At 30.9% G+C, this 27,812-nt stretch overlaps 1 protein-coding gene across 5 annotated transcripts in view; it reads left to right on the plus strand.

The window, feature by feature from the left end:
* LOC140447717 (protein 5NUC-like) overlaps positions 1–27,812 on the plus strand; it is a 174,644-nt gene that overhangs the window by 66,281 nt on the left and 80,551 nt on the right. For 2 of the 5 annotated variants that reach the window (XM_072540531.1, XM_072540528.1), the window contains exon 3: positions 9,521–9,856. The exons of 2 other annotated variants lie outside the window; for them this stretch is intronic. In XM_072540531.1, the coding sequence (XP_072396632.1) occupies positions 9,521–9,856 (336 nt within the window). Of the gene's footprint in view, positions 1–9,520; positions 9,857–14,384; positions 15,367–27,812 lie in introns of those variants that run through there. One more of the 5 variants, XM_072540530.1, reaches the window with a different exon arrangement.

Here is a 27,812-nt window from a genome sequence, read left to right on the forward strand (position 1 = left end):
GTTTTCTGATTTTTTTAACAATTTGATGAATGTGATCTTTTCATAACAATTTCCTGTCTAGATAGGTACCAAGATACTTAATACAGTTTTTTATACGAAATTAAACTTTCCCACGTTAAGATTGTCTTATGGAACTCTATGCTTTTGTAAAAAGTAACACACCTCAGTTTTTGTATCAGAAATTCATAATCCTATTTCTTCATAGTATTGATTTACGATTTCTAATATGACTTTCAAATTATCCTCACAGGTACTTAACAATTTTCCTGCTGTATATAAAACAACATCATCAGCATATTGAAGAATTTTTGTATGGTTCGGTACACTAACTTCAAGATCTATGTTGTACAGGATGTATAAAATCGGGCTTAAAATACTCTCCTCTGGCAATCCAATATTAGTTAGTCGGGGGTATGAAAATTCCTCATTATTAATTTTTCAAAAAGTTAGTCTGTTAGAATATAAAGATTTTAAAAAGAGAACAAATGATCTAGCGATACCAATATACAACATTTTTTGGTAAAGAATGTCTAAATTGACATTATCAAAAGCAGCAGAAATGTCAAGGAACGCAGCTGCTGTAGACTTATTTGATGTAAAATTAAGCTGAATTGAAGTAACTAGAACTGTAGTTGCATCTTGAGTGGACCTGGACTTGCGAAAACCATATTGGGAACTTGGAAGTATACCATCGTGTTCTAGCCAATGTTCAAATCTATTTTTAATTATTCTTGCAAATGTTTTTAAAAGACATGAAAATAAGGAGATAGGTCGGTAAGAACTTGAATCACGTTCTGGTTTGCCAGGTTTTTTAATCGGAATTACCAGATACTCTTTCCACCTATTTGGTACTGTTGTCTTATTTGTCCAAATATTGTTGAACATGTTTACTAGTGAAATTTTATATTCTATAGGTAAGTTGTATAACAGCGAATATGATACATTGTCAATATCTGGAGAAGTATTATTTCTTTGTTCAAGGGCTCGATGCAATTCTCATAAATGAAAATTTTCATCAAAATTGTGGTTTTGTCTGGGTACTGTTTGGATATGATCTTGTACAGTGTCGTCATTTGGAACCCATGGCAGGGCAATTTTTTTATGGAATTCCTGCAACCATGTATCTACTGGATCAATAGGTACTTTGTTGGCTTGTTTGCGGTTCTTAAAACAATTAACTTTTCGCCAGACATCTTTTCTTGGTGTTCTTGAGTTTAGACTTTCGCAAAAATCAATCCAATTCTTCTTTTTCTTCTGTTTGAAGATTTTCTTTGCAATAGCATCTAGTCGTTTATACTCCATTAGGTTTTGGAGCGTTGGATTCTGTTTATAATTTATAAACGAATGTTTTTTATTTTTAGCTGCTAACTTACAACGATTGTTCCACCATGGTTTCGGAATATGACCTTTGTTTTTTTCTTTAATGGAAGAATGTTTTGGGATAGCGACGTTGGCTGCCTGGTTTATATTTGTCAACAATTCTTCGTAGATTAATGGTATTTTCATTGTTTCCAAAGTACTGGTATACTTCATCCAATTGGCTCTGCTAAGGTTCCAGATCCTGTGTTTTCTACTGGATGTGGCTTCTGCTGCGGAGAAACTTTGTGATGAAAAAATAATTGGCACATGATTAGATCAATAAGGTTCTTGTAGAGTATTCCAACGAAAATGAGGGGCAATATCTAGGGAACAAATGGTTAAGTCTACAGCAGAAGGTTTATTGGAATGAGCAAGAGTGGGGAACCCGTCGTTTAAATATTCTAAATTACAGTATTCTATAGCATCTAGAAGATCTTTACCTAATCTATCATCAACTTCGCAGCCCCATGCCGAATTGTATGCCTTAAAATCGCCTCCAATTATAAATGGTTTTGGTATATTTTCTAAAAAGTCGATCGATTGTTGAATTAAAATTTGTTCCTGGGTTCATTATATAGAGAAATAATATGTAAAGGTTTCTTGAAATGTGAAATTTTTATTGAAATACACATATATGTAAACGAATACGTATTTTGAAAATTTTTTTCTTCATATATTATGTTGGATTTCAAAAGGATTGCACAACCGCCATATCCATCAGTGCGGTCAGCTCGCACAATTTAATTCTTTAAAATTATAATATTTTCCCGGTTTGAACCAGCTTCAGATAATAGAGCTATAATAGTGATGTCGTTTTGATAAAGTAAATATTCTAAATTCTCTTTATTAGCAACTGCCGAACGACAGTTCCACTGTACTATGTTTATTTTATTTAAGTCTGCGAATTTGATGCTAGATTTTGGTTAAACTTACTTTACTTAATCAGTAGACCCATTTGTACCTTTCGGTGTTGGGCCGTTTAAAATACAATTCATTACATTACACTATTTGACAGTCTTCTGAGGTGTCCTAGCTCTTAACGAACTTTCTCCATTCCTTCCTATTGGATGCCATCTGTGTTGCTTCCTGCCAAGTCTTACCCTTACTCTGTAGTATCTGCGAGATGTCACTGTTCCATTCTTTAATGGGTCTTCCTCTTCTGTTCTTCCCTATTGGTTTGGCGTCCCACACTCTTTTAACTTGTCTATTATTGTCCATCTGGGTTAGATGTCCGAACCATGCCAATTTTTTCTCTTTGATTGACTCGAGTATCGGTTTGATTTTGAGTCTTTCTCTTATTTCTTCATTTCTGATTCTATCCATTCTTTTTACTCCTATCGTTCTTCTGAGGTATTTCATCTCTGCTGCCTGGATTCTGCTCTGATGTCTTTTGTTTAATATCCAATTTTCTGCTCCATATGTCACTGTAGGTCTATATATTGTTTTGTATATTGTCATCTTGGTCTTTGTTGATATTTCTTTGTTATTAAGGAATCCTCTATTTAGTGCTTGGAATAGTTTTCCTGTGTTTTCCATTCTGTTGTTAAGATCATCCTCGATGTCTCCTTTGTTGTTGATTACTGTTCCTAAGTATTTGTATGAATTTGTCTGTATTATTTTTTGTTGGTCTATCATTACTTCTATTTGATCTTCCGTCCCTTGTTTCCTTGATATTTTCATTATTTGAGTCTTCTCTTTGTTTACGTTTAAGTTGTATTTGCTTGCTTCTAGGTTCCATTTCTCTAAGTTGTATTTCAGTTTTTCTGCAGTTTCCGCAATTAATACTATGTCGTCTGCAAATATACACATCTCAGCATTTATCATTTGCATTCTGTTCCAACCGATGCAGTATTTCTTGAATGTTTTCTTACATTCTTTCACTATCTCATCTATTACATTTATGAATAGTACTGGGCTGAGACTTCCCCCTTGTCTCACTCCTTGTGTTGTTTTAAATGGTTCTGACTGTATATTTAACATTCTTACTGTATTTGTTGTTTTCATGTATATACTCTTTGTTGCTTCTATCAGTTCTTCACTTACTTGTTTCTTCTTTAGGCTTTCCCATATATCTTTTCTTTTGACTGAGTCGAATGCTTTTTCCATGTCTATAAAGCTCAGATGTATTTCTTTATTTTTCTTTAAGGCTTTTTCTATTACTTGTTGCATGGTGAATATATGGTCTTGTGTGTCAGGAAAGGACACAACACACAAGACCATAGATTTTGGTTAAAATGGTTACTAATTATCTGAATTACATTAGCTTTTGAAATATCAAAATTATTATTTTGTTTAAATGAATTAACAATTGTAAGAACCGAATCTAAAACGACATTTATTACAGAAGAATTTAACTCTTCTGACCGTGAATCTGCAATGTTTAAGTTTTTTGGTAGAATTGACTTTTAACTATTCCCTCAGGATGTTTTGGAGGGGAAACTGTACATACTATTTCTTTTCTAGCTATATCAGTTGGGTCTGAATTATTTGGTTTCTGCCTTTTATTTGGCCTACTGTTGTTTGTGTGACGATTAAATATAAATTTAGCAAAATTATTTCCCTGGGAGGAAGTACATAGAAGGTTGTGAATTTTATGGAAAATTTGTATTATTTTTGACTGTATTGGTCCTAAGAATACTAGCATATGAATTCTTAGGCACTTGTTTATTTGCATCGTAAAAATTAATGTTTGTTAAACCCATCGTCTCTTTTATTAACTATTGTCGTGTAAATTCTGGCCACGCGCTTAAATTTGTGATCAAATGATTCCCCTTACAACTTAAACATACTTGTGTGAACTCAACTTCTGTACAAACCTTTGAATTATGAGTTTCTTGGCATCTGTTACATCTTGGATGACTCCTACATTGATTTCCTAAGTGGTCGTATCTAAGACAGTTAAAGCATAACAAAACTTTCTGTTTATATATTTCAACTTCTTTAATAACCTTATTGATGACTATATATTTAGGTGAAGTTTAGTATTTACAAGACTTAGTAGGGACATATTCGACAATTTTTTCCTTATTAACAATTTTTTCTACTTTACGCGTAATTCTTTTAACGTTTGCAATTTCAAATATGCAATGACTATCATACTGTTTAATTCTATTTTTAATATACTTTTCCGATGAATCCCTAATAACTCCTTGTCTGTATAAAATAAATTTTGGAATATACATATCTAAATTATTTAAACGAAATATTTCTAGAGTTTTGTTTTTAATAAGGTTATTAGCAGTTTTATAATCTTTACATTTGACTCTAATTCTATTTCGGCCAATGGCGTCTATACTTGAAATCATATTGTCTGCTTCAGGAAAGTTAGACAAAATAATTTCACCAATCTTTAAAGGATTTAGTTTACCCTTAAACTCAGTAGAGCTATTCTCGATATACACATGATATGGGCCTAGATCATTATTATTGAATAAAAATGCTTGTCGTACCTGTTTTATTAGTTTTTGTTGTGTTTCATTCAGATTGGTTGTATTTGGATTATTCATCAAATTGATTGGAATTGGAGTACTCACAGAAAGATCAATTTCGGCATCACTTTGATTATCGAATATATTTCCAGACATAGCTGGTTTTGTGGGTTTTTTGGGGTCAGGGGGTTTCCCCCCGCTATTGACACTCATATGGTAGGTGGTTCAATAAACGATATTGCTGTTAGAACGCCACAAATTTCACAATTTAAGGCACAATATTAATTGTATTAAATTCAAACAATGGGCGGTTTACTGGAGTCTCGATTATTGCTATACCGAAGGCACGTCTAATTTCTATGAATACTACTACGGAACTGTATTTAATACTGTAAATAATACTAATTTAAATACAAAAAGCAAAAAACTTTAACAATTTTTTGACGTTATTTTTTTGTATTTTGTGGTTAGTTTGAAAAATAATTTTGATTACGAGGTTTATATCGATTTTGATAATTTTAGTTCGGTCTGGAAGTATTAGTTGTTGAAATAGTCATCGGAGTTGGATTTGGAAGATTTCGGTTTTGATTTGGTCTAAAAACGTTATTATCTCTGCTACTGCCAGGTTGGTTTTGATTATTATTAAAATATTAAAATATATAAAATATTTAAAATTAAAATTTAAAAAGTTTGTATGTTTTGATAGTGAGTTTTTGGGGATTGAAAATAATTATGATTTCTTTGGTAATTATCTTGGAAGTTAAATTTATTTGGTAGAACATAATTAGATGAGATTTGATTTGTTCTTATGTGAAAAATTATTTGATGATGAGAGGTTTTGATTTTTTGTACAATTATTTTGTCCCATATAAATTTGGATATCATTTGTTAGAAAGTTTAAAGCTGTGTTCATATCAATAGGGTTTTTAGTACGCATAAAAGTACCCAAAGGTTCCTTAAGACCACGTAGCAATACTCTTAAAGCTAAATTTATAAAATAACTACCAAGTATCTCTTATTCGTTAATATTAGAACGAGTTTCCAACAAAGATATTTGGAGATTTAAGACATGCTGTATTTTTTAGAAAAACTCAAAAAATAGCGATTCATTGCCATGCTTTAGGTGTGTGATTTCTATACTAAGTATATATACGTATCTTTTATCTGCATATGTGTTTAATAGAGTATCTTTTAAATTTTCCCAAGTTCTTATAGTATATGAAGACATATTTATGGCGGCATCACCTTTAATTTTTGCTAAATTGCTACAAGTAAAATATTCATTTTAAAAATCGGTTGGGTCGGTTATATTGTAGAATTTATTGACTAATTTTTCGCAAATCTCTATGAAGCGTGGAAGTAACGCGACATCTCCATGGAATTCTGGAATCGTGTCCAGATATTCTTTTTTGAGTTGAAGTAAAGCCATAGTTAATTTAGATTTTGATAAAATAATTTTAGGAAAAATATTAGAAGTATTTGGTTGAGTTTTAAATAATAATTTATTGTTTTTTGAGTCATAATTTGAGTCAGAATTACTTGAACTATCTAAATTAATGAAAAACTGTTGCTCTCTATACGACATAAATAAAGGTACTTACAGTAAGAATAGTTTCCAGCCCATCTATGCTCTGAGTCCACGTTGACACGGCAGGAACAGGACCTTCACAAGAACTTCAATATTTACTTGAATTTTCCTTTACAGTATTCTTCAAGGCTACTCAATTCACCCTACTAAGAGTCTTTATTCGCGATTCCAGTTATTTATTCGTTCGATAGATTATTAAATCGTTAATACTACTAATCAGGATTTATATTCGTTAAAGTCCGTTTAATCTATCCACTGACTGCGCCACTAAACTTGGAATACTCTGTATATCGATTTTTAAAAAAGATTTATTTAAACAATTTTTACAAATAAAAGTTTTATTGAAGAGAAAAGATTCTAAACTGAATTATAAAATTAATATTTTGTGCCTTACAATACAAAATGATAAAAATGCAATTCTAGCTAACCGGAGATATGCGGAAACAGTAGACGTGGCTCGGGCAATGTCCTATAACTATTTGCATACACTGCCGGTTATTCACTATAACTTTATATATATATATATATATATATATATATATATATATATATATATATATATATATACATATATATATATATATATACATATATTATATATATATATATATATATATATATATATATATATAATATACATATATATATATACACTCTGGGCCAAAATTAACCGGCCACCTGAAAAATGGGTCATTTTTGATTTCTTATATCTCCTAAATATATTGTCCGATTTAAGTGATTTTTTTAGTATGTTATAGTCTTATTCATTGACAATATCTTTATAATAATATTGTTGTTAAACAGGTAAATTTTAATTGTATACCAGGTGTACGAATCAAACTGTGTTTTTTTCTTAACGTTTCCATCACCCTGTGGAATATTCTAGTATTTGTAAAATACTGAAATTAAATCGTTACTATAGCCTCATGCTTTCTCAACATTTTGTTTTTTGATTAATTCGCTTATGTGGGATAATACAAAAGTTAGGTGCTCTAACAACTAGACCTGTTTTTATCAATTTTAAATTCCGCGGAAGAGAAAAAATAATCTTTTTAAAAAAAAGTCATTTGTTATAGTAAAAATCCAATGAATAACATCTTCGAAGAAAATTCAAATTAACAATATTTTGGAAATCAAAGTCTAATTGAAAAAAAATTGGGTATCAATAGTGGGTGTTGCCGTCTTTAGCCCTTAGGACTTCTTGGAGCCGGTTTGGCAATCCATTCATGATATCCTGGATATCAGATTGGGGAATATTGTCTGCCAATCCTCTACCGCAGCTGTCTTCATCTCTTCAAAGGATGCAAGGCCTGGTACTCTTGCACTTACCCGCCTTTTGAGGTTATCCTAGATGTGCTCAATTGGGTTAAGATCGGGACTGTGTGCTGGCCATGGTAGAACTTGAATCCCGACCTCATTAAGGTACTCACAAGTAGATCTTGCTATATGGCAACGTGCATTGTCATGAATTAGTCTGAAGTTATCACCAATGAATGGTGCAAAAGGCATGACATGGTCTTGGAGAACTTCTTGCACGTATACATGGGTATTCACACTGCCTCTACCGAACACAACAAGATCAGTACGCGCTTCGTAAGAAATACCTCCCCAAGTCATTATTGACCCTCCTCGGTAAGCCACTGTTTCGGTAATAGCGCATGCAGCAAACCTTTCATTTTGACGCCTTTAGACACGTTGGTGTCCATCTAGACCTTTTAGGGCTATTCTGCTCTCATCTGAGAATAGTATATTCTTCCATTCCGCCATAGTCCAGTTAGCATATTCTCGCGCAAAATGAAGTTTAGCCCTACGGTGTTGTGGAAGCAGTTGTGGTGCACGAGCTGGACGAAAAGCCCTCAAGTTTATTTCTGACAGTCTTCTTCTAATCGTTTGTCTACTCACACTAACGTTTCTTACCTCAAGAAGAGACCTACGAGCTTTAGGATCGGTGCCAAAGCGATTTCTCAATACTTTAGTGACAATGAAGCGGTCATCTCGGAACTGAAGTGCATTGTTTTCGGCCTTGACCTGGTCTGCGGTTGTACGATCCTGTCTCCTGAAATCGTCTGATGGCATCTTGTACCGTAGTTCTTGGTACATCGAGTATACCAGCGATATCACGTTGACTGTAACCAGCATGAACCAAAGCCACTGCCCTAGCAGCATCTAGCTGCATGGAACGAGTGGCATTTTTACAATCACAAACAATAAATAAGCACTAAAATTTCAACTTAAACAATATTCGATCACAATGATATAAAATTACAATTTTAATTGTTAATTTTAATTACAAATTGTTCAAGAATTGTTATTAACACTGAAACATATTTGCAACAATGTCGTACAAAGACTATATGTCAAAAATCCTTCGATAACAAAAATTTAGGAAACAAACTGTCACAGGTAATGTAAACAAAACAATAATAAAGGTGGTGGGGTTAATTTTGCTGGTGAGTTAAATCATCTGTATTGATGAAAAGCATGGCTAGTTGTTAAACTTACTAAATTTTGTATTGTCCAACATAAGCGAATGAATCAAAAAACAAAATGTTGAGAAAACATGAGGCTTTAGTTAGGTTTTAATTTCAATATTTTATAAATGCTAGAATATTCCACAAGGTGATGCAAACTTTAAGAAAAAAACACAGTTTAATTCGTACACCCGGTATACAATGAAAATTTGCCTGTTTAGCAACCATATTATTATAACGATATTGTCAAGGAATAAGGCTATAACATATTAAAAAAATCATTTAAATCGGACAACAATTTTAGGAGATATAAGACATCAAAAATTACTCATTTTTGAGGTGGCCGGTTAATTTTGGCCCAGAGTGTATAATATATATATAATATATATATATATATATATATATATATATATATATATATATATATATATATATATATATATATATATATATATATATATATATATATATAATATATACATATAATATATTATTAATATATTATTATGAGTATTACTCCAAGCATTTACTCAGCTCCTTGAATCACTCAGTCCGTTGGGATATTAATCTACTACATAATTATAAAAATAGTTAAAATAAAAAAAATAAATATAAAAATAGTTTACTTCTTATACCTACATCAATACCATACATTAAAATTAACGTATCTTTAGGATATTTGACACCTGAAACCAAGAAGATATCCAGCCCGGAACAAACAATATTTTTAGATGAAATTGAAGAAATCAATAAACAGGCCGAACTTTTAGACCAACAAGGAATTAAAATCATTATAGCTGTAGGTCATTCTGGTTACCTAAAGGACAAAGAAATTGCTGAAAAGGTCCCGTTAGTAGATGTGGTAGTGGGTGGACATACGAACACCTTTCTTTGGAACGGGCCGCAACCAGATACAGATACAATTGAAGGGCCCTATCCAACCGTAATAACACAACCTTCCGGGAAGAAAGTACCTGTAGTTCAGGCCTATGCTTATACTAAATATTTAGGTAAGTTTTTTTTTTTAACTTGGAAATATGATACCAAATTGAGAAGCTATATCAAGATATCCAAATGCAAATAAAATTATAAATACAAAGCATTATTTAAACAATATTAAGTCAATGGCAATTTTGTGATAATATAAACATATTTACCTACAGCATATCTGCTCTAAAAATTTTGTTGGGTACAATGCCACAAAAAAAGAAATACACTTTATATTTTTTTATTTTTTTTTCTTCGTTTTTGATTAGAAATATGATTTTAGATTATTTATACCTATCCTGTGGATTGGAAATTTAATTGTTTTAAAAGGCTAAAAGGTTTCTATTAATAAAGTAGCCATAAATTTATTTGCTGATGTTGAAGACTAAAAAAAAAACAAAAATCCAAAACTGTGTCTACATACTTAAATAATTATTTAACCTAATTAAAATACGGGTTAATTTTGCTTAGTGGGATATTTTTCTTGATACCATATAATTTGATTTGATTTCAATCAAATCGCCTCCGGAACATATTTTAAAAGATTAACAACTCCTGTAATTTATAATATTAACTGATATGACTGCCATTTTGTTAATGGTTTGTATTTTGAAAGCCAAAATATTAAATAATAAGATTTTATTATAGTTATATATATATATATATATATATATATATATATATATATATATATATATATATATATATATATATATGCTGTCTGTGGTTTTCTGGGTTTGACTCCGCGGGGAATAATTTGGATTTTGATAAAAACCATTATTTTGACGATATTTCGACAAGGTCGCACTTCCCATTCCCATTGTCAAGTCAGTACTCCAGTCACTGTGGAGGAAAAGAGGTTAATACCTCTAAATTTTTTATAACTGAATCGATTTTGCTAAAAATTTGGAATTAGTCTTATTTTACCTCCCTCTTCAAAAGTTATATATGCGCTAGGTGAGCTTTTTATTTTTAAGGGGTGAAATCACCCCTTATTGAAAATAATGAAAAAAATTTATATTAAAGCATTTTATCCATTTAAATCGTGTTAAATTAGGTAATTGAAATATTGCCAATTATAATAATGGAAATTGTGTACATTCTCAACCCTTAAATAATCTTAAAAACCGCCCCTTTTAATAAAAATAATTGTAAAAAATCGTTTAACAGGTTCAAACGCTTTTGTAGTGCATTTATATCATCTACAATGTAATTCTCTGCTTATATAAAATAATTTTGGTTGATTGCAACACTTCAACCATTAAAAACTACCCCCTATGTCAAAATATATAAAAAAATCTTTTTAAACAACTTTAAAAGTTTTTAATGTACATTTATATTCAAAAATTCATTTCTTATCAAAAAAATATTTTTTGACTGGTTGCTTATTTTCAACCCTTAAAAATCGCCTCTATGCTCACGAAACAAATTCCCCTTTGGTAAATGTCTAAATAAAAAAATTAAGTATACTCATGATGTTTTTATTGTAAAAAATTATGCATGAAAATACTTTACATTAGAAAGTATACAAAATATATTTACAAAAATAAAAATTATTTACAATATATCAAATTATTCATTGTCTGAAACGTCATTCTCGTCGTATTCTAACTCCACCTCTTCGTCTATTGCAGGACAGTTTTGACAATTGTCGCCAGAGCATGTTCCACACGTATCATTGCAAAATAGACCTAGTCTACGACAGCCACACAAAAAGTCATTTTCAATAGTTCTTCTCGTGCAGGTGAACTGTTCATTTTTATTGGTTGTAAAATATCATCACTCTTGAACCATCCCCAATCCGTTATATCAATCTCTTTGTTTCCAAGCCATATCTGAGTTTGTAAATAAACTCTTTTGATATGCCCATCCAGGGCACTTACATTTGGTACAAGAGATGATAATTGAACTGCACTATTTTTAGTTGTGGCTTTAATAAAGGATTCGTATTGCATTTGTTCAAGTAATGATGAATAATCTTCGACCTTATTCATTTTGTTCATGTGGGTGTCTTTGGCAAGGCCATACAGCAAAATTGTATAGTATCTCCCAGCTTCTAAAATGTCTTCGAGATCTGAAGTACTCCTGTCATTGGCACTCATTGGCGGCTTGCCCACGTTCGTTAGTTCTCTGAAGCAGATGTTCAGTTTAGAGGTGACTATATTATATACATAACATATATATACATATATATATATATATATATATATATATATATATATATATATAGGTATATATATATGTATGTATGTATGTATTATATACATATTTGTGTGAGTGTTAGTGTGTCTGTTACCAGTTTATCGAATATACTTGAATAAAGCTTTTATATACAGAAAATAAGTTGACGCTCCAAAATATAAATAACATGCTCCAAATGTTTTTTAGAATAACTCCGTTAATTTTTAAGTTACAGTGTCCATGAAAAAAATGTTTTGAAGGTAATTTCAAAAGCTACAAGACTAAATAGATTAAAATATGTTAAAATTCTTTCTTTTTAAATAGTAAAGGGCCAAAGTGCTGATTACAGGTGTGTCAGCCGCTGTATCTCAAACTTCAATTGGCTATATCTCTATTATTTTTTGAGCTACAACAAAAATAAAAAAATCAAAATTTTTGTTAAGAAAAAAACTACATTTTGGCATAGAACCATTTTTCACGTATCTCTTATAGTTTTAGATTTATTTTGAAAAAATGTAAATTTTTAGATAATTAAAAAAAAAAATTTTTTAATTTAGACATGATTTTTTCAAAAAATACGCATTTTAAACAGGTTAAACTTTTAAAACTTATAAATAATACTAAAAAAAATTAATTGTAGAAGATATACGTTTAATTTCAATTCTAATCGAAATAGTGTTACTTATACTGCTCGTTTTTTTTTACGCTAGAGTAATTCAAATTCTTTCCTTCGTATTTCGCTTTGTTTTAATCGAAATGGCTTTTAACATAGCTCATTTTAAAGGTTTTTTCTAGCTCTTTAAAAAGTGTTGTATGAGTTTTTATCAAAAAAGATGTCCATTTTCCGATATTTGATGTTAAATGCATCGAGTATAATATCCCAAAAATAAAAAGTCATCTTCAAACAATTATAAATCGCTTAGTATTGTACTTATAAAACTTAATAAAAAAACAATCTCTTTATTTTTTTATAAGCTTTATTTTTGTTCATTATAGATTTTTCAATAAAACGCTTTGTTTTTGAGTTATTCGTACAAAATCATTGGAAAACATGTTCTTTTTTTGCGAAAAGTTTACTTTTTCAAGTGCGTATAACTCAAAAAGTATTGATTTCGAGAAAAAAATTTATATAACATTTTTTGTTTAAAATTTGATTCTCTATCAATTCCCGGGGTTATTTTGAGTGTAAAAAGTTCAACCCCCTAGATGGGGTGCCAACCACCCCAGGGGTAGAAGCACACATCGGCACCATATAACTTACGTTTTTTGAGTAATTTACTACCTACTGTAAAAATTTCAGATAAATCGGTGCAGTTATAAAAAATTTAAAGGGAAAATGCCACAGTAACTGGACTACAGGTAGTACCGCTCTTGCTGGTGTTTGAAGTTAACTTCTTACTACCTGACTTGACATAGCAAGTGCGACCTTGCCGAAACGTCGTCAAAATAATGTTTTTTTATCAAAACCAAAATTATTCAACGCGGAGTCAAACACGGAAAACCACAGAAAGCACATATAGCTCCCGGGAAAATTTCAAGTGTAACATATATATATATATATATATATATATACAACACAGTTTATTAGGGTTGCAGTCAGAAAATTGGCCGGGATGTTAATGAAACACTCTTTTGACTTTTTGTATAGCTTTCGGAATGGTTTTATTCCTTTTTCAAGACACTGTAATAAGAAAAATATGTAAATATTTATAAAATATCACAATTCCTCAGTGCAACTTACTAGTCGTTGAGATTATTTGTAAAAGCATTGACACTCAACATTAATAACACACATATAAAATATAAAATAATGGACAAAATACATTCTAAAATTTTTAAAATTTAGGTACAGATAGTAAAACTTAGTTTATGGCATCTTTTACTGGTGTGTTTTAACTCTGACACATAGAGAACAGAAAGAAAAAACCCTATGATTAAAAACTAATTAGGTGTATATTATATTTCTTTTTAAGAAATACTAGTTTATGGCATCTTTTACTGGTGTGTTTTAACTCTGACACATAGAGAACAGAAAGTAAAAACCCTATGATTAAAAAGTAATTAGGTGTACTTTATATTATATTTCTTTTTAAAAATTACTAGAGGCCCATCTTGGGTGATTTACTTTTTAATTTTCTTTTTTTTACTTTTTAAATCACTCAAGATGGGCCTTTAGTATTTCTTATATATTATATATATATATATATATATATATATATATATATATATATATATATATGTATATATCTATATATATGATAAAAACGGTTTGTTGACAAATTAATTGGTGATCGATACTGTTGTATATTATTTATTTTTAGTAATTGTCCACAAGTTTTCTATTTTCTAGAATTTAACCTTACTTTGCAGGAATACTCAATCTGACATTCAGTGAAATGGGGGATATACTCTCCTACTCCGGCCAACCTGAACTTCTTGTTAATTCTATACCACAAGATGAAGATATCTTAAAAAAGTTAGAATCGTATCGACCATTAACAGAAGCAATAAATGGAGAAATCGTAGCTTCTTTGCAGGTAACTCTCGATGGTCATAGTTGTAGGTTAATGGAATGCAATTTTGGTAACTTAATAGCTGATGCTAACGTTTTGTATAAAGCATCATATTCCTTGATTAGCTGGACTGACTTTCCAATCGGATTAATGAATGGAGGGAGCATCAGAGCATCTATAAGTAGAGATTCAAAGTTAACTGTCACTCGCGGCGAAATTTTGGAAACAATGCCTTTTGGAAATCAATTAGTATCACTCAAACTAAGTGGAGCCGACTTAATAAAGACTCTAGAACTGGGAATAAGAAGCAACGGAGAAACATCTAGAGGTGAATTTTTACAGGTTTCTGGTCTGAAAGTTATTTATGACACATCCAAGCCGCCGATGTTTAGAGTAGTATCTGTTCATGTCAGATGTGGTTTATGCGAAATTCCAAAATACCACCCTATAGAACTAAAGAAGAATTATTCTATTGTAACTATTGATTATCTCACAAATGGTTTCGATGGTCATTATATTCTTAAAGAAAAAGGTTTTGACAAAAGATATGAAGATGTGTCAGATGTAGACGCTCTAATTTGGTATCTCAAAAGATATGATCCTGTTTTTGCAGAAGTTCAGGGAAGGATTACATTTGTAAATAAACCTAGCAACCTTAGAAGTGTAGGTTTTCGACATCATTGTGGTGTAACAGCTGTGATAATTTCAGTATCGTTTTTATGCATTATTATTTAATACGTGTACAAAACTTAAATTTCAAAACAAATTTACAAGGTATGGATTGCTTTTATAATATATTAGTTGGTGATAATAAATAGAAAAAGACCAAACAGATTTTTTTATAATTAATAACTCAGTTTTAGTTTTAGTAAGTATTTAGTCTTCTCAGGCGCACGTGACTTTGTTTCTTAATCTTCGTGTTAATCATAAGTCATATGGCACATGCGTTGAGTTCGGTAGTCCTGGATCTACAGTACACATTGTTTTCAAGCATCTCTACTTAATGTCACACTTCTTGTTTTACCTATTCTTTTTACTTGATTATTTCTATATATTCCGTATTTTCTATTCCTCATCTACAAATATACATACATATGTATATAAGTATATATATATATATATATATATATATATATATATATATATATATATATATATTGTTATGATTGTTTATTTTGACTTTAATCTTAGTTTATTGAGCCAATAAAAAAGAATTATAACTTATTTGTTATCAAAAGTAAAATAATCCTTATATTACCTGTGTTCGATGGATTCAAAAGATTTTCTAGTTGTCTTTTATCAGATAGAGAAGAAAGGATAAGAATAGAAATATATTATATTACAAAGATTTACGTTTCTTTATTTTATATGAACGAATAAAACAATTATTAAATTCTGTCGTTATCTTATCAATCAGCATACAAGAAAATAAATCAAATTTTTATAATAATAAGATTATAAAGCTACATACATTTATATTACGTGAAAACCAATTTTACTTAAAATTTTCTTTACTTGAAACAAAGAAACAACAAAACTTTAAACTTTTGATTAGCCTAACAAAACCTCAGTTCTTAAATTTGAATGCTAATGACCATGATGTCAAACCGATCCTTCACAGATATAAAATTCAATTGTACAAACACTTACAGCTTATTTTCTTCTTGAGTTGTATGTTGGACCATACCCAGAAAAGTCCAGTCTCCTCAATGATGTGATCTCTCCTCTTTGGCACGTCGGCACCTTCTTAACGTCTCTGCAAACCTCCTGCAGACTACACAAAAAAACACCTGGTTCACTTCTCCAAACTCAGCTACTTATTTATGACACCAAGACCTCCTTTTGTCAACTTGATGCCGTAAGAATACTTTCACATATACTTTATAAAATGCCCACGGTACATACAAGGACCTCTTTTAATCTACTTGTTATCTCCTTCTGCAAACTATTCACTTCTTTTCGTTACGCCGGTATCCAAACTCACGAACCACACCCTATCTTGAGACAAACGACTGTTTCCTTTCGATGACCAAAATATCACTAACTCCTTCGGTCTCATGATCGGCTCACAAATTCCCATTTAAAAACGACCGTCCAATCAAAAGCTCAAATTGTTTTTACCATGATTTTGGAAAAGCCTAATTTCGGTTTCAGAGAAAAACTAAATAGCTTACTTTTAAAATTGGTTTTGTCAATACATCATTTATACATATTTCAAAAGATTAGAATATGATCATTTAATACTCGACTATACAAACAATGAAAAGATTAACTTACAGGTAAAATGTCTTCTAATTCTAAACAAAGGTTTTTTGATAATTTTGTTTGAAACGGCAAAAGGTCGTTTGCCAAACAAATTTCTATTCTTATCTACACTAAATCTTATCTTAAATTACTATATACAATTTGATTATATTGATATCTTGAAATTTTATTTCGATGGATTTTTTTATTTATTTTTCTTTGGTTGGGAAAGAAGAAACATAACAAATCCCCGCCTTCGCATACGATAAAAATTACTGAATTATTTAGGGATTTTTCTCTATACAAAAACAATAAAGAATAGTCTTTCAACATTTTATTAATTTCTTCTTTCACCTGTTGTCGATATTTATATGGGATCGGGTACGTCTTCGATTGAAAGTTTTTAACCTCAAAAGAATGTTGGTACTTTATTTCCACTCTGTTTTCCTCATTTATTAAAGTTTCGTGTTCTTTTAACATAAGATGCACCTCATTTTCTTTTTCTTCTCCACATATCAATTTTCTTTCTTTTTCCTCAGATTCTTGACACATATTTATCGCACATTTTTCCTCCTCTTTTTCATCAATCTCTTCCTTAAATACCACTGTTTTAATCATATCCTTTTCATTTTCTTTTGTTGACACTATTTCTTCTTCTTCTTCGGGGCTCATCCCTTCTTTTGAGGAATCTCCGGTATTGACTTCCTTTATCCTTTTCTTAAGTTTTCTTCCTTTTCTTCTTTGTCCTCGCTTAGTTGCCAAATTCATTTCCACTGTTTGTTCTTTTTCCGAATTATCAATTTTCTTTTTCATATGTTCATTTTCCTGTTCTCCTTCTTTTTCTTCTGTTAGTTTCATCGTATTATTTTTGAAATCTATGACTACATGTTTTTCTGCCAGTTCGTCCACTCCTACAATCATGTAATGCGACATGTTTGGCATTATTACACATTGTAGTGCATACATTTTCTCATCTAATCGTACCCTCACTCGTATTCCTTCATTTATCGTTGCCAATGTCCGTTTATTTGCACCCACCAAATTTACCCTTGGTATTTTGTATATTAAATTTGTCAAACTCACTTCTTCTATTAATTTTCTGTTTACCAATGTTATTTCTGAACCGGTGTCTATCAAAATTTTGATTGGTCTATTTTTTATAAAACCATCTACAAATTTTAAATTAACTCCTCTTCTTTCCTCATTATTTCCTGCTAATTTAATAAATTCCTTCGGGTGACAAAAAATTACTGCCTGGTTTTTTGGTTTTAGTGGGTGCTTTCGTGAAAAAACCGACTGTTGTTCTTCCGTATTTCTTCTTTCATCGTTGTGGCTTTCATCCTCATTTTTTTCTATTTGTGTATGATTTACCTCTCTTCTATTTTCTTTTGGTCTGTCATATCCGTTCCGTTTCCCACGATATTCCTGTTCATTTCGTCTATTGTAATTTCTGTTTTCGGGATATGCGCGTGTGTTATTTCTGTTGTGATTTTCTCGATATCTGTCCTCATTCCATATCCGATTTCTGAAATCATCATTTCCTCTTCTGTTTTCCCTATTTTCGTTTTCCCTCCTGGGAATAAATTCTCGTCTAGTGTAATCCCTCCTAAAATTTTGTCCTCTCTCTCTGTATTCCTGAGTTTCTCGGTGTCTGTAATTTTCTTGTGACCTTCTTGCTCTTTTTTCCTGTATCCGTGATGCCCTTATTTGTAGGAATTGGCATAAACTATCGATATCTTGGTAGTTTTGTAGATTGATTTGATCTTCAATTGTGTCATCAAAGTGTCTTGCAATCGACTCTACTAATTGCTCGGATGAATAATTGTATTGCAGATGTTTTGCGTTATTGTACATTTGCAATGCGTATGTTTTTTCTGATATACCCATCCTCTCATGGTATTTCCCATTTTGCAATTCCTTGTTTATCTGTAATTGCTCTGTCTTTCCCCAGAAAAAATTCAGAAATTTATTTTCAAATTCTTGCCAATTTTCAAATTCCTCCACTTTGCTGTCGAACCATAGACACGCCTCATCTTTGAGATGATTTCTGATCATTTCCTTAGCTGTCTCAAAGTTTCCCATGTATTGTATCTTCTTCTTTAGATTATTCATGAACGGTATGGGGTGAAGTTTTCTTACATCCCCGCCAAACTGTAATTTTACCTCGCTTGTTCCATGGACGATAACTTCTTTTCTCTCTGCTCCTCTTAGTTCAATTTCTGCAATATGTTTTTCATTTTGCTTTAATCTCCTTTGTACTTCTTTCCTGTCTTCTTGTAGCGCCATTTCAAATTTTTCTTCTAACTGATCTAATTCCTTTTTCTGGACAGTCTTAATATCTTTCATTTTAGTTTCTATTTCTTCTCTTTGCATCTCTAGTTTCCTCTCTGTTTCTTCTCTGACTTTTTATAAACAGACTTTTACATAATTTTCATATTTGTCCAAACGCTTTTCCATTTTCCTATCATTTTCTTCTAATTTTTGTTCATAGTTTTCCAAACGCTGCTCTATATTTCTGTTATTTCTATCCATTTTCTTTGATGTTTCAATTTGGTTTTTCTCTATTGTTTGTGTCTGTATTTGCATCATTGCTAATAATTTTTCCAGCATCCCTGTTTCTTTTCTTTCCTCCATTATTGTAGCATTTCCTTCATTATCCGATCCTTCATCAATAATTGTTTCCTTTTCTATCTTATCCTCTTTCCTTTCTTGCGTTTTGCTTTGACTCCTTGTGGTCGACATGTTCGTTAGAATATTTATCCCCGCCAAATATGAAGCTTTGAAATTTGTGCAATAATATCCCCGCCAAATATGAAATTCGAGTAATGTTGCAAAGACGAAAACTTTTCCTCTTATCCCAAATGCAATAAATTCAAATAAATGCAATAAAATTTTAAAACTTTTGTCAGTTGTAAAAATCAATCAAATATCATAAATTATATCATGTAAAAATTTGTACCTAGAGAAATTTGAAATGTAATGTCATAAAAGCAAATATTATAAACTTTAACCATCGGCAAATAAATTTTCAATCAATCTGCTTTCTTTCTCTATCCGTTTAAATTTTAACTAGAAATACTTTCTACGCCTTACACGTTGGGGGCCATTTGTTATGATTGTTTATTTTGACTTTAATCTTAGTTTATTGAGCCAATAAAAAAGAATTATAACTTATTTGTTATCAAAAGTAAAATAATCCTTATATTACCTGTGTTCGATGGATTCAAAAGATTTTCTAGTTGTCTTTTATCGGGATAGAGAAGAAAGAATAAGAATACAAATATATTATATTACAAAGATTTACGTTTCTTTATTTTATATGAACGAATAAAACAATTATTAAATTCTGTCGTTATCTTATCAATCAGCATACAAGAAAATAAATCAAATTTTTATAATAATAAGATTATAAAGCTACATACATTTATATTACGTGAAAACCAATTTTACTTAAAATTTTCTTTACTTGAAACAAAGAAACAACAAAACTTTAAACTTTTGATTAGCCTAACAAAACCTCAGTTCTTAAATTTGAATGCTAATGACCATGATGTCAAACCGATCCTTCACAGATATAAAATTTAATTGTACAAACACTTACAGCTTATTTTCTTCTTGAGTTGTATGTTGGACCATACCCAGAAAAGTCCAGTCTCCTCAATGACGTGATCTCTCCTCTTTGGCACCTCGGCACCTTCTTAACGTCTCTGCAAACCTCCTGCAGACTACACAAAAAAAACACCTGGTTCACTTCTCCAAACTCAGCTACTTATTTATGACACCAGGACCTCCTTTTGTCAACTTGATGCCGTAAGAATACTTTCACATATACTTTATAAAATGCCCACGGTAGATACAAGGACGTCTTTTAATCTACTTGTTATCTCCTTCTGCAAACTATTCACTTCTTTTCGTTACGCCGGTATCCAAACTCACGAACCACACCCTATCTTGAGACAAACGACTGTTTCCTTTCGATGACCAAAATATCACTAACTCCTTCGGTCTCATGATCGGCTCACAAATTCCCATTTAAAAACGACCGTCCAATCAAAAGCTCAAATTGTTTTTACCATGATTTTGGAAAAGCCTAATTTCGGTTTCAGAGAAAAACTAAATAGCTTACTTTTAAAATTGGTTTTGTCAATACATCATTTATACATATTTCAAAAGATTAGAATATGGTCATTTAATACTCGACTATACAAACAATGAAAAGATTAACTTACAGGTAAAATGTCTTCTAATTCTAAACAAAGGTTTTTTGATAATTTTGTTTGAAACGGAAAAAGGTCGTTTGCCAAACAAATTTCTATTCTTATCTACACTAAATCTTATCTTAAATTACTATATACAATTTGATTATACTGATATCTTGAAATTTTATTTCGATGGATTTTTTTATTTATTTTTCTTTGGTTGGGAAAGAAGAAACATAACAATATATATATATATATATATATATATATATATATATATATATATATATATATATATATATATAGTAAACTCTTAAATATTGGGGAAATCTGCAAGAAAGACTCTAATGTGTATCAATTGTTTCGCCGAACGTTTTCGCCAAAGAGAATTAATTTGGCTTCTTCAGGGCTGAAAGAGAATAAATTATAATTAGCTACCATATATTATCTATTAAAACATTATTGATCTTACCGTAACTTAGAATTGTAGAGTTAGAATATTAAAAAACTTTGCTAGTAACATAGTGGTGTTTTTTGTTACTATGTACAAAAAAAGTTTTTTTAAGGTTTGACATGTATGGTAGCTTTGAACTTGATACGTAAAGGCTTACCCAAGGTTAATCGAAAAACCCAATGTAACTACATTTAAAAGGAGGTAATTCTTTGAATTGTCGGCAATAACTAAATTTTTGATTTTTAGAAAGTTTAAAAGTGAGGTTCTGTTATAGCCAGAACGCAAGCGCTGACAACTTCATTAGTTCTTATGAATCTTTATGTCGTTAAGGTTCATTGGTAAAAACGAATGAATTTAAATCCCAGTATAGGGAATTATTATTTTGATTTTCTTTATTTAATTATATTCTATTGTTCATGTACTATTGCACCTTATTGAGATGTATCTAAGAAAAGAAAGGGAATGTTATATATTTTTTTTTGTTAATGAAAATTAATTATAAAGGTATGTTAGTTCTTAATGGATATATCAGTCAAGTTAGTTATCTGTGATATAGTATTGTTCTTGGTATCTGATTTAAGTAACAAGTGGTATATATCGCTTAGATTCTTAATGTCACTCTTAACATTAATGGAGAAATCGTTAAGGAAAATATAAGACATTTCAATGAACTCTCTTTTAGATTTATTGTTCTCACGGTGGAGAATTGTAGTGTTCGTATAGTCCATGAGATGACCAGTGGAATGGACATGTTTGGCTAATGCACAACGGTCAGGGTGAAGTCTAGAATCACTTTTGTGTAGTGTAATACGTGATTTCAATAATTGAGATGTTTGACCGATGTAGGAATTGTTGCAAGAGAGACATGGAATGTTGTAGACAATATTACTAAGCCTATCTATGGGAGTCTTATCTTTTATCTTAGAATAAAGATTATTAATTGTTAGGGCTGATCTACAAGCCACATTAAGTTTAATGTTGTTATTATTATTGCCAAAGCTATTTTCAACACTTTTCAGAATCCTTGTTAACCCCGGAGTGAGTATATATATATATATATATATATATATATATATATATATATATATATATATATATATATATATATATATATATATATATATATATACCCAATCTAAAGCTAAGATTAATACTATTACAAAATATTTCCAGGCTGAACCGCGTCGATTATTACTGCGCCGAGCTTTCGACATCCTCTCTGATGTCTTCTTCAGGGCTCCCGAGCCCCCAAACACTACTACACCGATCACTAATCAATACCAATGCTACCGCCGATGGTGACGGTTGGTGGATATGTATATATATATATATATATATATATATATATATATATATATATATATATATATAGATCTAGCGGTTAATGAGGGCTCCGTACTAAAACGGTATTATACTAACTCCAGGCGAATATACACCGTGTATATTATTATCTGGGTAGCGCTTTATGTGGACTCCGACCAACACGTCGGATTAAGTGGACTCCGTAATAGGTTAAAACACTTTTGGGTTCCGTATACATTTCTTTGCGTACACAACTAAACTCCTCCGATGTTGCCAATAATTTGATTAGTCGTAGATTTTTAAATTTTACAGCAGGTACGTTTTGGAACTTCAAATTTATTTAAACATCAATCAATTTAGTCATCGAGAAATTTCACAAATACGTACTTGGTTAATGTAGTTAAATATTTTATGGTGGTAATTTATATTACTTGCTTTAATTATAGATAAACTGAAAATAGTGTCTATTATAAACTTTGAATAGGCAAGTGTCCATTTTTATGTACTAGTATTTTTTTTAATGCATTGGCACTGAAACATTTATTATATTATATATGTACGTTCCGATGTTTCGAGTGCATGACTTACAATATTTGTTTCATCAAGCAGTAAAATTTAAATTATAATAATTTATAAATCAATCTTAAAATTATAATTTTTTACTGTCTAATTTAAATATTTCGATTTTTTAATGTAGGGAATTCAATATACTACTATACTTTAGATACACATAAACACATAGATATAATATTTCGGTGTCTTATGGTAACTTAATTTTAGCCAACATATCTATTACAATTACATATAATATGGTCGGCCTTATCGTTTTAAATACTTTGTCGCTTGTGCAAACTATCATTATTTTCAATTTTAAATCATTGTTTTTTGTATCTTGCGTTGTCAGGCATATAATTTTTAATTTAGAAGTACGTGTATGTATAATATTCTTTTTTCTGTCACTTGGTTTAAATATAGTACACTTACATTCTTCTTGCTTATTTATTTTTATTCGTAATACTTATAAAGTATGTAATAACGTACCCGTTGTTGCAAAAATCAACAACGGGTACGAAAGATATCAGGTATCAGGGGTAGTATTTGTCAATCTAAATGCCGCTTACGACATATTAAATTAGAGCACATTTCTCCAAAAATTCTATGACATCCTCTTAGATAAAAACATCACTTGTTTTATCCACGATCTAGATTAAATTGCTCTCTTCTATTGATTCGCTTGTATTTGTTTTTCATTTTGTTGGTTTTAAGTAAAACATTTTTCGTGTTCTTTTTACTTTGTTGAAGATGTCGCAGACGGGAGAGAGTTTCTTATGAGATCAATATCATTAGCATATGCTAGGAGTGCTTGGTACCTTGGGCCATTAATGGATTGCATTTTAAATAGGCGAATTCTATTTTAGTAAGCTGTACTTTAATTTTTTTAATATTTGAATTGAGAATCTGTATATTATTCGACTGTTTTATAACACAGTGTTTCTTGTGTTATAGAATATAGTGCTGTTTAATAATAATAAAGTTCAAGCAACAATTCATATATGCAATAACTAGGTACTCATATCTCTGCTCCCCGATACCAGGTAGCAGTCCCGAAAACATTAAAAAAGCTACACTCATGCTTCCTATTATCCAATGATTAGCCAGTCCAGGACTATACGCCTTATTATGGTACTGATATTGCTGCTGTCCCTTATAAGTGAATAAAATATGTAAAGAAGGTTTTGGCAATTTTATAGGATTTTGTATGTTAGAATATTATTTCTCCGAGAAAGTGAAAAATATCTATTTGCTATACGGATTTAATCTATAGATGAAATTGTAGAATGCTATAGAATAATGCTATTAGCACAAATAATATGGCAGATAATATGCTGGAATTAGCAGTAGCATGTACTAACAGTGGCCATACCTAGTCCACTGTTAGTACATGCTTTTAGAAGAGAGAAAGCCAACTTATCAAATTCAAAAGCAGACAAAATCAATTCCAAATATGGATCGTAAGCCAATCCCTTATGTAAAGACTCTAAAGTAATAATTAGTGAAACTGTAAGCCAACAGCATAAAGTGCTAGTACTAGATATACAGGTAAAATATGAAATAAAACCAAAATATCAAGGAGAGTCAGAAAAACAATTAACTGACGTTAACAAACGACAAAGTAGTTCAATTTAGAACAGAAATAAAAAAAGAATGTGTTGGAATATGGAAAAAGGTCATAATGAAATTTAAAGAAATTATTAAAGAGGGCGCAACTACAATACTTGGAAAAATCTCAGGAAATTGACTTAAAAATTGGTAAATATAGGTAGTTAGACGATGTTTCAGACAATATAAAAGAAAAGAGAAGGTTATATAAGGAGGGACAAGAAAATATATCAGACTAAGATTATCAAAACTATCAAAGAGATAAAGAAGAAGCAAAAGTAGCGGTAGCACAATCTAAGGTAGCAGCGTATGAAAAGCTGTACAATGAACTGAATACTAAGAAAAAAACATATATAAAATTGCTAAAAGTGGAGCAAAGAAAACCAAAGATTTTAATCAGATTAAATGTATACGAGATAAATACAATAAACTATTTATGCAAGAAAAGGATGTAAAAAATCGCTGAAAGGAGTTATTTGACGGCCAATTAAACGAAGAGTTTGACAAAGCATCTCAAAATGACGACCGCGGAAGCAATTCAAGAGCTACATGAGATGAAAAAAGAAAAGGCCTAGGTCCTGATGACATCCCTGGATATACATATAATCAATATTAAGAAAATCAGAAACAAGTTGGCTAACAGGACTATTTAATAAAATTATAAAAGTGGGGCGAATACTGGATGAATGGAGCAGTAGCATTTTAGTACCTGTATACAAAAACGAAGTAGATGTTAAACTATGTACAAACTAAAGAGCCCTAATACTACTCTGTGACACCATGAAACTGTGGGAGAGAATAATTGATGGAAGGATACAGAAAGAAATAGAAATATTGGGAAATCAGTTTAAATTCATGCAAGGCAAATCAAAAACGGATGCAATTTTTATCATAAGGCAAGTAATGGAAAACTAATGTTAGAACAAATGAGAGTAAGACTGATAAATTTCATTTGAGAATAGTATTGCATCAGGGGTCAGTGCTAATCCCTTATTTCTTCTAATTAGTGTTGGAAAAATTAACGAAAACATGTCAAGGAGATATCCCTTGGTGCCTGATGTATGCTAACGATGTGGTGTTAGTAAGAGATAAGGAGAGAGAATTGAATTAATGATTGAGACAATGGAGATGGGCGCTTGAACAAAAAGGTCTAAAAATAAGGCAAACAAAAACAGAGTATCTAAAGTGGGCATTTAAAAATCAACTTCAGCTTTACTTTAAATCAGGTTGTATTTATTTTTGTAAGTTAATGAAACCAATAATAAAAAAAAGAGCTGATTCCAAACCGATAATTTTTATTCAGAGATAAAAAGTATCCTATGATTAATTGAATATATAGAATTATCGATATAACTAAGTGAGAAACTTGTTGAGAAATACGTTTTAGAAAAAAGAATTGTGCTAGCCTTTTTTGACATAGCTTAGGCCTTTGCTAAAGTATAGCATAAGAGTTTAACCTACAAAATAGTATACCTATTAGAGCCTAAACTAAATGAGTTCAAATTAATTCACGTCAACTTTATACATCTGAAAATCTAAAACGTTCATTTTACAAAAAAAACGATGTCTAAATACCTTATGCATCTTCCACAATTACATGAGAATTGTACTTGAGACTTCTATAGTATATGTTAAAAAAAAAGGGAGGAACTAAGTTATCAGAAAATGTATCCGCAACTCCTATAGTCATTAACTTGGTACTAATATCTCTGCTCCCCGATTTCAGTAAGCAGTCACCAAACCATTAAAACTGCTACATCCATGCTTCCTATTATCCAACGATTAGCCAGTCCAGGACTATATGCATTATTATGGTACTGATATTGCTGCTGCCCCTCATGGTAGTACAATAGCAGTAGATCCTCTCCTCTCTTTTTTTACAATTTCGTTCTCAATTTCACTGAGCCTGGGACGTCTTTTGTTTTTGATCTGGTCAGTTCTTGCTAACAGTACGCTACATAAGTGGGACTTAAACTGTAACAAAGGCAACTGGTTTTTCTTTTTAATTTCAAAGTAATCGCAATCACGACGATACAACAACCAGCTGTTAACAACAGCTAAATCCAGAAGGTGAAAAAATATTTTTAGATACCACTTTTTAGATCTTATGTCTGTTCGGTAAAGAGCAATTAGTGAATCCATAAGATCGACACCTCCCATAAATTTATTATAAAATTGCACTGAATTTGGACAGCATACAATAGTTCTTGATTTTTGTTTCTTATCCCACGTCTTGACTAACGAAGTAGGCTCAGAACCAACAAATGTACTAAGCAAATGAACCGGTTTATTATCCTCTGTTGATTCGCTTGTATTTGGTTTTCATTTCGTTGATTTTAAGTGAAACATTTTTCGTGCTCTCTTCACTTTATTGAAGTTTGTGGACGGGAGAGTTTCTTATTAGAGTTATGAGACCTATATCATTACCATATGCTAGGAGTGCTTTGTTCCTTGGGCCGTTAATGGATTACATCTTAAATAGGCGTTATTTCTATTTTAAAGCTGTTCATTAATTTTTTGACTATTTGAATCGAGAATCTGTATTTTATTCGTCTGTTTTATAACACAGAGCTTCTTGGAGCATATTTTGATCTTTGATTTCCCGTATCATTATTACAAGGATTTTGCTGGATATCGACATAGTGAACCCATTGGTATGTACATGTTTTCATAACCAACGTTCAAAAATTTTTTTTACTGTAAATTCATGATTATTTTACTAGGAAATATAGTGTTGTTTAATAATAATAAAGTTTAAGCAACAATTTCTATATGCATTAACTCGGTAATGATAATTCTGCTCCCCGATACCAGGTAGCAGCCCCGAAAACATTACCAGTTTAGAACTATACGCCTTATTATGGTACTGATATTGCTGCTGCACCTCATAATTGAATAGAATATGCAAGGAAGGTTTTGACAATTT

The sequence above is a fragment of the Diabrotica undecimpunctata genome, chromosome 8 (genome assembly GCF_040954645.1).
Source record: "Diabrotica undecimpunctata isolate CICGRU chromosome 8, icDiaUnde3, whole genome shotgun sequence".
NCBI lineage: Eukaryota > Metazoa > Arthropoda > Insecta > Coleoptera > Chrysomelidae > Diabrotica > Diabrotica undecimpunctata.